Source organism: Sciurus vulgaris (genome assembly GCF_902686455.1).
Source record: "Sciurus vulgaris genome assembly, chromosome: 14".
NCBI classification, from domain to species: Eukaryota; Metazoa; Chordata; class Mammalia; order Rodentia; family Sciuridae; genus Sciurus; species Sciurus vulgaris.
This window is the reverse complement of record NC_136475.1, coordinates 12,820,323-12,834,465: the sequence shown is the minus strand read 5'-3', so window position 1 is coordinate 12,834,465 and position 14,143 is coordinate 12,820,323. Positions and strand designations below refer to the sequence as shown.

At 47.0% G+C, this 14,143-nt stretch overlaps 1 protein-coding gene across 2 annotated transcripts in view; it reads left to right on the top strand.

Moving 5' to 3' along the window:
* The window catches only part of NCK2 (NCK adaptor protein 2), a 140,008-nt gene extending 126,432 nt beyond the window's left edge, over nt 1-13,576 (top strand). For both annotated transcript variants that reach the window (XM_079111019.1, XM_079111018.1), the window contains exon 5: nt 13,267-13,576. In XM_079111019.1, coding sequence (XP_078967145.1) covers nt 13,267-13,461 — 195 coding nt within the window. In that variant the 3' untranslated portion in view covers nt 13,462-13,576. The remainder of the gene's footprint in view (nt 1-13,266) is intronic.
* The last annotated feature ends 567 nt before the right edge of the window (nt 13,577-14,143 follow it).

The window sequence follows — 14,143 nt, the reverse complement described above, 5'->3', positions numbered from 1 at the left end:
CTATTTCAGTGAAAACAAGTGACAAGTTTGCCACACCTGTGCTCTCTAGCCAGTTCAGGGAGGTACAGGATGTTCAGAAGTATGCTGGATTCATCAAGGAATGAAGGACCAAGCAGACCCATCAGACTCTTTCCCATCCTGAACCTCCACACCTACCAGCTACTGTTCGTTTTGGCCTCTTTTCCTCTGATTTTTCTCACCCATCTCCAGCTCCTATGTCTCCTTAGCAGCTAAACGGGTTGTAATAAAGTTTCTTCCTCATTCATTTAATTATCTGAGCTACACCTGTGACTAAACCTCTCGAATCTAGAAAATTCAGGAATCCTGCCTGTCCTCGGTGTACTCAAATCCTTATATACATGTCCACGTGGATTCTTTGAATACCAGTAGGAAGCTGTGCTTACAATTAACTTGATTTCTGGTAAGCTGTGCTAGTTGTCAGTACTTAGTTTTCTCAGTTGCTACATCCCTCATCCTTGCAAATGTTGAGAAAGTGACAGGTTACATTTAAGATGAGGTCTGAAAAGGTACAGAGTGACTAGGGCGATGTGCTAAATAGCTTCAGCCAAAGGTTTAGGGTGCCCTGTCCCTGTGTAAGGACGCTGGACATCCTGAGCAAGGTGGGTTTTCCCTCACATGCTTTATTTTTTACAGTAGTATTTAGATACTTTATTTTTGTCTGGCATGCAGCACATTTGTTTCAGAAAAGAAAAACTGTGTTGCTTAGGAAGATTTAACATACATATTGGCCACACGAAAAGTAGATGGGTGTTTTGTTCCTCTTGTTATTAATATTACTTGGCCAGCAAATAAAAGAATTAGAAGAGTTTCTTGCTCTGTTTTTAAGATTATAAGATTTCTTATGGAAACCATTTGCAAACACAGTTTCATAATCCATCTAGGGATAGTGATCCACACCCTGGTGTGTGTCTGAGTCCCTCCGGGGCTTGTTAAAACAGATTTTCAGGACCCACTTGCAGCACTTCTGATTCAGGAAGTCTGGGCCCTGAGAATCTGCATTTTGGACACAATTCCTTGGTGACACTGCTGCTGGTCCGAGGGCCACACTTATATTCTCATGGCTTACACATTTTTATAGTGGTTGTTAAGATCTGGGGACCACATTTTGAAAACCTTTTGTTGCTGTTATGCATTCTTATTAGTTTTATACATGTTTATACTAGTTATAAAAGACAAATTCTGCACAATACTACATTTGTAAGAATTGTTAAAAAAAAAGACTTAAAGGTGAAAATTATAACTCTGTCCTAAGGTTTAATTTTAGGTAGAAATATTAGCTTTTGTTGAGCGGAATTCGTCTCTCAAAATGATTTCTCTTAGCTTTTTTAATTCTTTTAAATTTGAAAACAAACTAGCTATATTTTCTTTTGAAGAATTGGAAAGAGCTCAGTGGTCAGAGCAAAGTGTGGGCTGCTCCCAGGTCGGCTCAGAAGGTGAAATACAATTGGATGAAGCCCTTTAGTGACCTACTGCCCTGTCCCCCAGCCTGGGAATTGGCACAGGGACCCCTAGGTATTTCCTCATGCCTGAGTTCATGTTCAGAAGAGCAAGTTACTGTGCCTGTTGTATCTTGCATCTTTCTTGTTTGAAAGATAACAAGTTATTTGTAATTGTCAGGCTTTTGGCCCAGTACCAAAGAGGAATTTTAAGCCTGAATTTTTCTACTATTTCTAACCTTTAACCCACTTAATCTTAAAAGTGGATGGCTCTGTGATCATTTAGTTTGGACTGTTTTGCAGGAATTCACTGCTCATCCTCTGTTCCTTCACCTGACGCAGGTGAGGCAGACCCTTAGAGACAGACCCCTGCCTCTCAGCCCCACTAGCTCTTCAGTGCTCACTACTGAAACACGAATTGCCCACCACCTGATGAAGAAGCAAGAGTCTTACTAAAAGCTAGTTCTTAAGATAAAATCAGTGGCAAGCCTGATGAGTCTGTTATTTGTGGTTTCTTCTCAGCCAATGGTCCTGGGTGGAGTTACGTGTTATCTTCACACACCGAGACTAAAATCTCACATGGTAAACAGGCAGAAAAGAACTGGCCTAACTGTGCAGAATGCACCTGAGAATCTTAGAATTTGGCCTTGAAACCATCCTTTACTATGAAAATTTTGGGATTGAGTTTTATTTGTGCTATATTATGTATAAAATAAGAAATAAACACAGATTGAACATCTCTATCTAAAATCTGAAATTCTTTGAGCAGTGGCATGGTGACAAGTGGAGAAATTCCTTGCCCTGTCTCACATGACTACTTACTTGCAATCTCAAAGGAGGTGCAAAAAAAAAGTTAACTAAAATTATGTTCAGATTTGTGTCTAGGGTGTATGTGCCACAGAAATGAACTGGTTCTCAGATTTGGGTTCCATCTCCAAGATTGTTCTTAGGTATGTGCAAATATCCCCACATCTGAAATTTCTGGTCGCAGGTATTTCAGGTAAAGCGCATTCAGCCTGTAGGACTCCCTGCACTTTTCCCCTTCTTGAGGGCGGAATGCAGTAAACATAGAAAACAGCAGAGAGCCGTGTGTTACCCAAAACTCAGAACTCAGCTCCGTGAGGTGAGTGTGGGTGAGTCGGCTCCCCAGATGGTTGTGGTGCAGCTCTAGGGCATCGCCTGTGTCACTGTCACAAACATGGCTGGTGGCAGTGCAGGTGGCACCCTTGCAGGAAGCAACTCTCCATCTGGGCTCCTGCCCATCATCATCCTCATTCGTTCACAGGTGTTCCTTCGCGCGTCTCTGGAAAGCATTAGAACGCAGCCCTTCCTCCTGCTCTACCCCATTCCCACCAGCCTAGCTCACTCACATCTTTCCAGCCACCTTTTTCCCGAGAGGCCTTGGCTGACCTGCAGGCCTGGGCCACGTGCTCCCCAATCACCAGGGTGCTGGACTGTACTGCCCCAGCAAGGGCCAGGTCAGCACCAAGAGCACACACCTTCCTATCTTTTTATTTCTCCCCTGGTGCTGGACAGGGAACTCCTGCCTTTGCTCATGTACTGAGCTACGTTCCCAGCCCATGTGTCTGTCTTGTTTGCCATTGAATTCCAAGAAATATTCTTCCTATCAACAAATGCGTTAACTCTATAGGATGCGCACACAGAGTCAACGTGAGTGGCGACCAGCAGGGCTAGGGATGCCCCGTTCATCCCTCTCTGGGGCTGTGCTAATACTGTGGTGAGCTTGGATCAGACTCAGGGCCTCTGGCATCTCCCTGTAGCCACTGCTGCTGCAGGAATCCAGGTGCTGGCTCTCCAGGCCTGCCCCTACACCGGGAGAGAAGAGGTCTAGCCATACTCACCAGCAGCCGAAGAACAACTTTGCAAATTGAAAAGGAAGCTATGTCAAAGCAAATAGTTTACCCACTAGCCATTCGGAAATATTTTCATTAAAATCTTTAAGATCACATAGCTACCTTTTATCTAAATGTTTATGTGGAATTCATATAAAATCACTAGTTTACATTGGGAATCTCCCCTCCCCCACAAAATAACGAAAGGTGACATAGAAAAGGAAAAGAAAAACTAACGCCTAGGTCAAAAGTATCAGAAAGACTATGAGGCTGCATGTATAGCACCAGGGTAAACTTCCAAGGGTTTTGGTAGTTTGTTTTGAGTTCTTAACTGTGGCTGCAGAAAACACTGTGTGTTTGTCTTACAGATTAAAATCTTTCTTTGGTTTGCAGAGGAGGTAAAGGCTTAGCTGCCTAGCAATCTCATGATCACTCTGCTTAGATTGGCAGTGAGACAAAACCATAGAGATGGTTAGGGTTTCTTTGAACTGCATCTCTTTTTTTTTTTTTTAACGAAACACACATGCAGAGAAGTACAGAATGGAGATGAGCAAAGCCGTAGGGCCCAGTAGGTGTACCTGGAGGTTCCTTGTGGTTTTCTTGCTGTGGGTGTGGTTGGAATGAGTGAGTGGGTTTGTCCGATGGTTCTGGGAAGCATCTTCACCACTGTGGTCTCCGTGTTGGTCTCCAGCGAAGCAACATGTGACTTTGGTCCTGGTTGGCCCCCGGGGGGAGCATTTCTTCCTTGCACACAGCTGGCATCTGGGGGCCAAGTGCACATGGCTTCTCCACAGAGCATTGGTGCCCTGTGCTTTGCCAGCTGTCCTTTGGAAACAGTTGCTTTGCCATCCATAGAAGCAGTTTCACAAGAAATGTGTATGTTTTGATCTCAAGATGTGTGGTAGGAAAATGCTTGGCCCACGGAGATGGCCTCCAAAGTATCTTAATATCGCTGGCTCCAGACGGCACACTAGGTTCACCAGCCAGACCAGCCAGTCTCACTGTGACATTTTTGAAAGGCAGAGAAGAGTGGTTCAGGGAAGAACATGCAGACACATCAGACAGCGGTCGCTTTAATCCTCAAAGTTCAGGAAGCATTGCCCGTGGCCAGTTTTCCTACGGCCCCCTAGTCCCCAGGAGAAGCAGAAAGGAGTCACCATAGGTGGTCTGAAGACCAGTGCATGGCACGGAGCCTGTGCTACCTCCCTGTTTCCTTCAGCATCTCCTTCGGTCCCAGACCTCCCACCAGCCACTGCCGCGGGTGGCTTCTGGGGTAGGAAGCACACGGCCTCTCCACCCATCAAGGGACTTCGGTTTCCTGATGTTTCCAGCAGAATTTTGCAAATATTTGTAAATCAACACTTAACCTTTATCAATAATTCTTTTATGGTAACAAAACACACTTGAAACTTTTTTCACAATTTCTCCCAGGCACCGTGGTGCATGCCTATAATCCCAGCAGCTCAGGAGGCTGAGGCACGAGAATTACAAGTTCAAAGCCAGCCTCAGCAACTTAGTGAGGCCCTAAACAACTTGGCAATACCCTGTCTTTAAATAAAATACAAGAAAGGGCTAGGATGTGGCTCAGTGGTTAAAAGTGCCTCTGGGTTCAATCCAGGGTACCAAAAAAAAAAAAAGCAGTCTCTGTGTAGTTCAGGGGCATTAAGTACATTCACATTGTTGTACCACCATCACAACCATCCATCTCCAGGATGCTCACCTTCCCCAGCCGAAGCTCTGTCCCCTTTATCACCAGCCCCCCTTTCTTCCCTTTCCACCATGTCGCTCTTGGTCTCTGGGCTTGGCCGCGCCAGCAACCTCCTGTAAGTGAAGTCCTCCAGTGTTTTCTCCCCGTGTCTGGCTTAGTTCTCGTAGCATGACCTCAGGGCTCATCCCTCTTGTGGCGTGTGTCAGAAGGCCCCTCCTCTTAGGGCTCAATAGCCACGTTTGGACGCGTGTTGGCTTCTGCCTGCCGGCAACTGTGCATGATGAGCATGGCTTCAGGCTCCTCCTTTCAGTCTTCACCATGTATATGCCCCAGAGTGGAGCGGTTGGAGCAGATGGCACTTCTGGTTTTTAGGGTTTCGAGGAGCTGCTAGACGGTTTCCCACAGGGGCTGCACCAGGGTACATTCCCGCCAGCCTTCCGCTTTCTCTGCATCCTCGCCGGCCTTGGTTCTGCTGTCTTGTTTCCATACTAACAGTAGTTCTAGGGCGCGAGGCCTCAGCTCGGAACCTGAGACCTTTAACTGAGCTTCATCCTCTCCTGCCTTCATCCTGTGTTTCGCCTTTTGTTTGGTATTTTTGTTTGGAGTCCATCGAGTAGGCGAGGTTACCTGGGAAGTGTCTCAGGGCCCTGTCACTCAGCATCTCCTTACCGTGGCCACCGTGGTCTGGAGAGCAGCACGGGTAGTGAGGCGAGTTTCACACCCCTGCCCCCCTGGAGTGTGTAACACAGAAAGCCCTTCAGTGTAAAGTAGGTTCCGAGCGTAAGAACGAACAGTGGGATCATTCCAGTGGTCTGCTCACCTGGCTTCCCTTCTGTATTCTGTTTCACTGTTTCAAAAACATCCCAACTAGAGTACAGATGCTGGAAGTATGGAATCAAGGAGAGACACTTCCTCAGACAGATGGGAGAAGGTTCTCTTCAGTTTCATGGAGGTGAGCCCCACGCCAGTAGCATCAGCGTCACCAGTGAACCTGCCAGAAGCACCGATTCCCCTGGGCTGGCGCCTCTGAGTGATTCTGATTCTGTTTGGAGAGCCACAAACTTGGTTCAAGCCCTTTTTTTTTTTTTTAACTGTTGGGTCATACAGTAAAACTTCAGCTTAAATCATCATTTAGCTCCACCAAGTATGACATCGTGAGAATAAAAGGAATGAAAAGGACAGTATTCTAAGGGCTGTCCACTGAGGTATTTGCATTTAACTTCAGGAAATGCGTTGCAGGGGTCAGGGAGGCACAAACATGTACACACCCTCACTTGAAAATGGACAAAGCTCCGTTTGTTTGAAGGTTATATAAATGGGACTCTAAAAGTTATTTTCTATTGACGATTGCCTTTTCTTTATTTATTAAAATGATATTTCCCAATAATGAGATGAATATTTCATCACATCACATGTGGAGTAAATATTTCAGAGACATGTGTATTGGAGACTAGAAAATAATGGTGAGGCCAGTGACGCTTGGGGATGAGGAAAAGATAATCTGATGCAGAAACAAAGGGAGTAGTATCAGTTGACAGCTGGTGGCATTGATATAGACAATGAGTCCCTTTTGACTAAAAGAAGGCTATGTTATACAACTAGGGAGGGCGAGCTGGTAGAACGATAAACCTGAAAGGTGGCTTTACTGCGCTGAGAACAGAGAGCACGTTAATGAGTGGAACACAGTTTACCTCTCACTTCTGGTTCTTCATCTTGGGAAGGGGGTCAGTGAACCACTTCTGGACAAAAGAGTGTCTTCCTCAAGGAAAAAGACAAAAACATCCACTTATTGAACTGGAACAAAGAATGATGTCGCTTTTGATAAGACACCAACAGGTTGACCTCTCTTTGGAGATGAAGGGAGTGCTAGACATGGCTGATACTTGATGCTCAGAGATGGAGGTTGATCCAGAGTCCACATGGGAGGCCTGGCCAATCACACAAAGGGCATTTCTACACTAGGCCAAAGTAAATGATAAGGAGAAGTTTTAAAGTTATTAAAAAACCAGGAGTGCCTGGGAGCAAGGCCCCTCCCTCCCGCCCTTATTTCCTCCCAGCCAACACGCTTAGAAGGAAACCACATTAACACTTAAGCTCCCAGGTTTGAAGAATGAAATAGAGGATATTAAAATCTGTTCTTGGTATTCATTTTTTTTCCCCTCAAAGAGAAAAATAAATTTTGAGTGAGAGAGAAAAGTATCTGACTAGGTTATCTGCTTTGTAAAAACAAGAAGGTGCTTTTGAGCAAGTATGGAGGCCTGGCTGTGAAACTGTAGGATCTAGTTGATCCTGTAGAGGGCATCACTGAGCACGTTCTCGGATCTTGTCTAAAAACACTTGTGAGCTGAAGTTGCAGAGAGAGAAGGTGTAAGAATTATTACTTCAAGGACTGAATAGCGAAAGGGGTCCAAATTGAAACTCCTAAGTCACTGTGTTTATTGAACACCAGATAATCTGAACCTAATGTAAAGGTGTGGGGTTAAATCAGATTCTTGAACATGGAGGGATTATCTTTGAACAGGGGACCTAAAACCTGAACAAAAACAAGACTAACCAGGGCCTGGGAGAGTTTGGTTTTCTTTCAGCCCCTTAGTCATCTGCAGAGTCCACTTGGAAAATGACTCCCTAAAAAGAAGAGAGGAATGAATGTGTTATACCAGTTGTTAACTCTCCAGAAGTATGAGAGTTGGAGTATGAGAACAGAAAAATCATTCTTATGACAATTCCAACTCATAGAAGAAGATAACAAGAAGTGGTCTAATTGTAAAAAATGGGAAGAACGAACCCAATAATCAGCACAGAGAAATGGTACCAAGGAGGTCTAGCGTTGGGAGAAGGAAGGGTGGGGACATTTCAAGGAAGTGCAGGAGGAAGCACAGAGGGGCAGTTGAAAACCAGGAGGAGAAGGCAGATGTTTCAAAAGAGAAAAGAAGGCACAGGACCGAGTCTCGTTAGATGTTAGTCCAGCCGTAGAAAGGCTTGATGAGTGTGACATCTGAAGTGGCTTTGGATTTTGAAGCCTGATCCTCTTCCTGGGGCAGGGGCTGTACTTTGCCTCTGACTTCCAATGAACAGAATGTGGCAGAAGTGTGGAAGGTATCTTCCAGGCCTGGGACGTAGGAGGCATCATGGTTTCCTCTGTGTTCCCTCTGGGATCACTCCACCTGGGGCAAGCCAGCCACCATGTTGTACAGACATTTAGCCCCACAGGAAGACCCAGGGGTAGCTCCCGTGAGTATCCCTGTCCAACCTGACTAGCCTCAGGCTGCGTCTTGACTGCGTGCTTCAGAAACGTGCTTCAACTTGGAGTTCTCCAGCCTACTCTCAGTACGCTACGGCTTGTTGAGCGGGGGCTTGTTGAGCGGGTGCGGCGTGATCCTTTTCCTCTCGTTTCCCCTTGTCTGATTCAGAGAGCCGGGAGTGGAAGGACTGGGAGAACGGCACAGGGACTCATCCCCTGCCTTGCCCTCTGGGAGCGGAGTTGTTTGGCGGTCTAGAGCAGCTCCATCTCCAGCAGATCCAGGACTGGCTCCATTTGAAGGGCAGAGGCTTCGGTATTCTGCAGTCTGTTCCAGCTGTCCCATCAGGGGAGAGTCCCCACGAGCAATGTCTGACAGAATCAGAAAGGCGAGACAGACTGGGGTGACATAGGACGCCGTCTCTCTTTGGACTTCTTTGCCCATTAATAATTCACAAATTTTATTTTGGTTCTCAAACTGTATCAAGATTCATAGCAATACAAATGACCGAGGGTCACCCACAGATGGCCGGGCCCCACCCAATAAATTTCTGCTTTAGCAGGTCTGGGGCAGGGCCTGGGAATCTCCCTTTCTGCAAATTCCTGGGTGGTGCTGGTGTTGCTGGTCTCGGGGACATGCCTAAAGGAGGACCTCAGGTTTCATTTAAGGATGTCTTAGTGGTACAGGTGAAGCATCCCTAACCCAGATCGGAAATGATTTGGAATCTATTGCGGGGTGCCGACAGGAAGCCACGAGTGAAAGATTCCACTGTAAAACTGGTTCATGGACACAATTATTAAAATATCATATAAAATTACTTGCCTGTGTGTATGAGATACATATGAAACATAAATGAATTTGGTGCTTAGACTTGGGTCCCATCCCCAAGAGATCTCATGATGGGTTATGTTTAGATGTGAGATGTCATGTGAGACAGTGCAAGAATTTCCATAGGTGGCATGATTAAGACTATGAGGTGTGGATTAACCCACTGATGTGGATTAACTGGGTAGTAATTAAGCAGGTGGGGTGTAGCTGGAGTAAGTAGGTCATTAAGAGTGTGACTTTGGGGTTCATACATTATCCCTGGTGAGCAGAAGTCAGTCTCTCTCTCTCTCTCCCCCTCTTCCCCTTCCCCTCCCTCCCTCCCTCTCTCTCCCTCTCCCTCCCCTCTCCCTTTCCTTATTGTCATGTCCTGAGCTACTTTCCTCCACCGCATTTCCATAATGTTCTGCCTCGCCTTGGGCTTAGAGCTGTGGGAGTCAGCCATCTGTGAACTGAGACCTCTGAAACCGTGAACCCCAATTAACTTTTCTTCTCTATTGTTTTTGTCAGATCTTTTGGTCACAATGATGAAAAAGCTGACAAAACCATTATGCATGTGCATATATACCAAAATTTTTTAAGATTTCAAAACATTTCCGGTCCCAAGCATTTTGAATAAGGAAGACAACCTGTAACGTGTATGCTAATATGGATTATTCATTCTCGGATTTCCTGAGGAATGTCTGCTTCATTGAAATCAAGAACACTCCCTAAGCTTTCAGCACTCCTGTTTGACATAAGTTGGTTTTGTGTCTTTAACTTTAAGGTTTCTGCTCAGGAGCCCATGAAATTAAAAATTGCCTTTTCTGCTACATCAATTTTACTGCCGTAACGCACATGTGCATCCAAGAGCACGTGTTCACACATACCATGAGGTTAAATTGAGGAGCTCAGATTAAACAAATCTCTCCACTCAGAAAGTCATCTGTTGATCATTTAGCTTAATTAACATCAGGTGTATCATATGTTTACCGGACTCACTCCTGTTCTACCTCCACTGAAAACTAGGCTGCTTTGCATGTGGGTTGATTAAAGTACCTATCAAAGGAGCCCAAGGCCTGGCTCCTGGTAAACCTCAAGGTGAGATCGCCTGCGTCTTGAAGGCTCAACTCCTAGCAAACACACACACTAACAGAACGTCAATAGCAAGGGACCTGAAGGGCAGTCAAACTTAGGAAAACCTGAAGCCCTCGGGAGGGTTGAGCGTTTCACAGCTCGTGTATGCTGTTGTGCCAGTGTTGTGGCTGGCCATGGTGTTTCTCCTGTTCCACTAGGGCGGGTGACAGGGTCACAGTGATGATGATGCTCATGCCCAGGATTTGGGAGTAGGTGACATTATACCTTTTGCACAGTATTTTAGTTTGTTTTACTTTCAGAATCATACAAGGCAATTAACTTGGGTGGTAACACAGAATACTGGGGCTACCTTGTGCACCTTTTGTTCAGTCCTATGAAAATAGTCATGATTTGAGGACTGTGCTGTCACATGACTAGTTAGACTATTGATTTGGGCTGTTGAGAATACAGTAGTTTCTTTTTATCCCCACTTCTGCTTTCTTTGGATTCAATTACCCAGTCAACAGTGATTCAAAAATATTAAGTGGAAAATTCCAGAAATAAACAATTCCTAAGTTTTAAATTGCCCACTGTTCTAAGTAACATGATGACATTTTACACCATCCCATCCTGCTTCATCTTGTGCAAGACTTGTCACCTCTGTCCAGTGCATCCACGCCGTATACACTATTCACCAGTTAGTCTCTTAGTAACTGTCTCAGTTATCAGATTGACTGTCGGGTATCACATACTTTTGTTGGAGTAACACTTGTTTAAAGTGGCCCCAAAGGCAAGAGTAGTGATGCTGGCAGTTCGGATATGCCAAGGAGAAACAGGGAAGTGCCTATTTGAAGTGAAAAGGCGAGAGAAAGTACAGTAGGTATTTTGAGTAAAGGTAGTCTACATTCACTTATCTTTTATTACAGTGTATTGTCATAATGGTTCTATCTTACTGTTATTCTTGATAATCTTTACTGCGCCTCATTTCTAAATTAAATGTTATCACAGGCATGGCTGTAAAGGAGAAAAAGAAGAACATATATAGGGTTCGGTACTAACTATAGTTTCAGGCATCCACTGGGGGTCTTGGAACATCTGCCTGCAGATAAGGGGGACCTGATATATGTTGATAGGACTGGTTGGCACGCTCACCTGTGACAGCAGAGTTCTGTGATCCTTTGAAGTCAGGTTGTCAGGTTCTGAGTGACCCTCCACCCTCCCACCCCCCACCACCTTTTGTGGCTATGATTCTCAACGTGTGTAGCCCAAGGTCTAATCTGAGAACCTTCCAGTCTCTTCCTGAAGCTTCTTCCAAGAGCACTTGTGTTGCTGGCGTTCTTCCAAGGCATGAAGCCCTGGGTTTTGCCTTCTGAGGTTAGTTCTTATTTGGTCTGTTTTGGGCAAAGGAATACATAAATATCAAGTATTATCATTGTCCTTGTCATTCCTTCTTGCTAACAGCTGTGGCTGGTGGGTGAACCCCCTGTCCTGCTCAGAACTACCCCAGGTCCCCTTTCCCCTGAGTTGCCATCGGCGTAAATGGAGTTATTCCTTGCTTTTCAGGATTTGCACAGCCCTTCTTAGATGTTTGGGTTTGGGGCTTTCATCAACTTTGTCTGGAGGTCCTGCTGGGAGAGACATAGACTGGGACAGACTGGTGGAGCCCAGGTGGCAGCAGTCCCTGGGTACTGGCAAAGCAGAGTGGGACTAGGAACACAGTTAGAACTGTGTGAGGCTGAGGTCCTGGCACTGGTGGGTGTGGACTGGATGCCTCTCAGTGAGCCAGGGAGGAGCGGGGCTGGCCAGAGACTCCTGAAGGGTGGCGTGCCATTTGAGCTGAGCCTTAAGTGAGTGACTGACCAGGGGGGTGAGTAGGGGATGGCCACAATGACCTTGGAAACAGAAGGAATGCAGAGGGCACAGGGATGGGACGTGCTTTAGATTTGTGGGCTAGAACTGAAGGTGGGGACCGTAGGTGGAGGGGAGCAGGTGCATTTTATTCTGAGGCCACTGGAGAAGGTTGGCCTTCTCCACCTCCCACACAGCCACACTGCCCCTCAGTGCCATGAACGGAATGCCCTTCCTCCCTTTCCTGACAACCAGTCCCCACACACCCCTACCCATCCTGTGGCCTCCCATTGCCCCCTCTGAGCTCCAGTTTCTTCAGAGACCTTTCCTGACTCCACCCCCCCCCCCACACACACACCCAGGCTCAGTGCGCATAATGCACACACACATTCACACAGATGTGTAATCTTACATGCCTGCTCACAGACACACACACACACACACACAGCTAGCTCATGGTTCCCTCTCACCTGTTTCCACACTGGAGTGCCACTCGGCACAGCTTACATCCCAGGCACACGTGCATGTCTACACACGCATGCACTGTGGGCCTGGAGTGTCGCCGGAGTTCAGTAAATAATTGTTAAACTGACCAATATTTTTTTGTTTTTTACAAAGAGTATTTCTTAGTATCCTATATGTTTTTCAGTAAATGAAATAAAAGGCCATTCTTAACAGAAATAATGACATTTCTAAAACATCCTTTAATGTACTAATATAATACAGAATTTAAACATTCCTCAATAAAATTTGTGCTCAAACCCTGGTGCAGCCCCCTCTGGGATATTATGAAGTATAATTAAAATGCAACCAGAATTTTTCACTGGCCTTTAAGTATTTATTGTTAAGAGCTTAGAATTCGATATCTTTAATGGCATAATTTCTAACAGAAGTGAAATTTCTAGCTGTGGTTTGCAGGCAGACTACTTTGAATAATTCCCAGTTTGTCACAAATAGTCTGGGAAATGACCACTTCAGGTTCCTGGGGCTGGCTGGGAAGCACAGTTGGCCTTACTTTCTACAACCAGCATGCATTTAGCCCTGCAGTGGTGCTAAGCCAAATCCCATTTGTCTTTGACTCAGTGAGATCTCCGTGGCCTCTGGGTCACCTGGCCATCAGGTGTGGAGTTGCATAGTGCTCAGAGACCGGCTTTGTGAGCTGGACGATGATCTGGATTTAGCAGGGCAGTTCCAGCTGGCTGCCCCCGGCATAGTTAAGGGTCCAGCCGTCCCAGTGGCCCCCTGTGCCGGGTAGTAACTCTCTCCTGCTTCCTCCGCAGCCCAGTGACTTCTCCGTGTCTCTCAAAGCGTCAGGGAAGAACAAGCACTTCAAGGTGCAGCTCGTGGACAATGTCTACTGCATCGGGCAGCGGCGGTTCCACAGCATGGACGAGCTGGTGGAGCACTACAAGAAGGCGCCCATCTTCACCAGCGAGCACGGGGAGAAGCTCTACCTCGTCAGGGCCCTGCAGTGACGGCGGCGCGGCGGCCTCCAGCCCGCTCCAGCACCGCTGCGCCCTGGCTGCCCTCCGGAGCCCTGCGGTCACCCTCTCGGAGGTCCTGCCGCAGCTCCTTAGCCCGCCGCCCCGTTCCATCACCACCCCGGCCCTCGCAGCCATGCCCGGCCCACGGCCTCCCAGCCAGCTTTAGAGGCAGCAGGCGGACGGGGCGTGCCTGCCCACCTGAGCCCTGTCCAGCTGGAACAGCGGTTGTCTGTGCAGATGGCCCCACAGAACTCCCCACCAGGCGACATCGGTGCGGCAGAGGGCACAGGGAGCGCCCAGCGTGCGAGTGAACACAGTGCTCCCGGTGTGGCGGCCTGAGCTCCTGCTCCCTGGCACCAGGGGCCCCGGCCAGCAGCCTTGATCCGGATCCTGGCCCAGACGCGGCTCCCACGCTGCAGGGCGCAGTTGCGTTTGAGGATAGCAATACTGGAACGCCGGGTTGGTGGCAGGGAGGAACTGTCCAGTGCCTTCGAGGCTGTGCTTGCAATAAAGAGAATTCCCATGAGAGTCAGTCTGCAGAAGAGGGACCGTGTCGCAGAAAGACAGGTTTTGGTAATTGACCCCCAGATGTGCCATCGCCTAGTGCTGCTTCCTCTCGCCCTTCGGCTTGTTTGAATTTCACAATTATGTATTTAATTCTCAAAGTAAGATG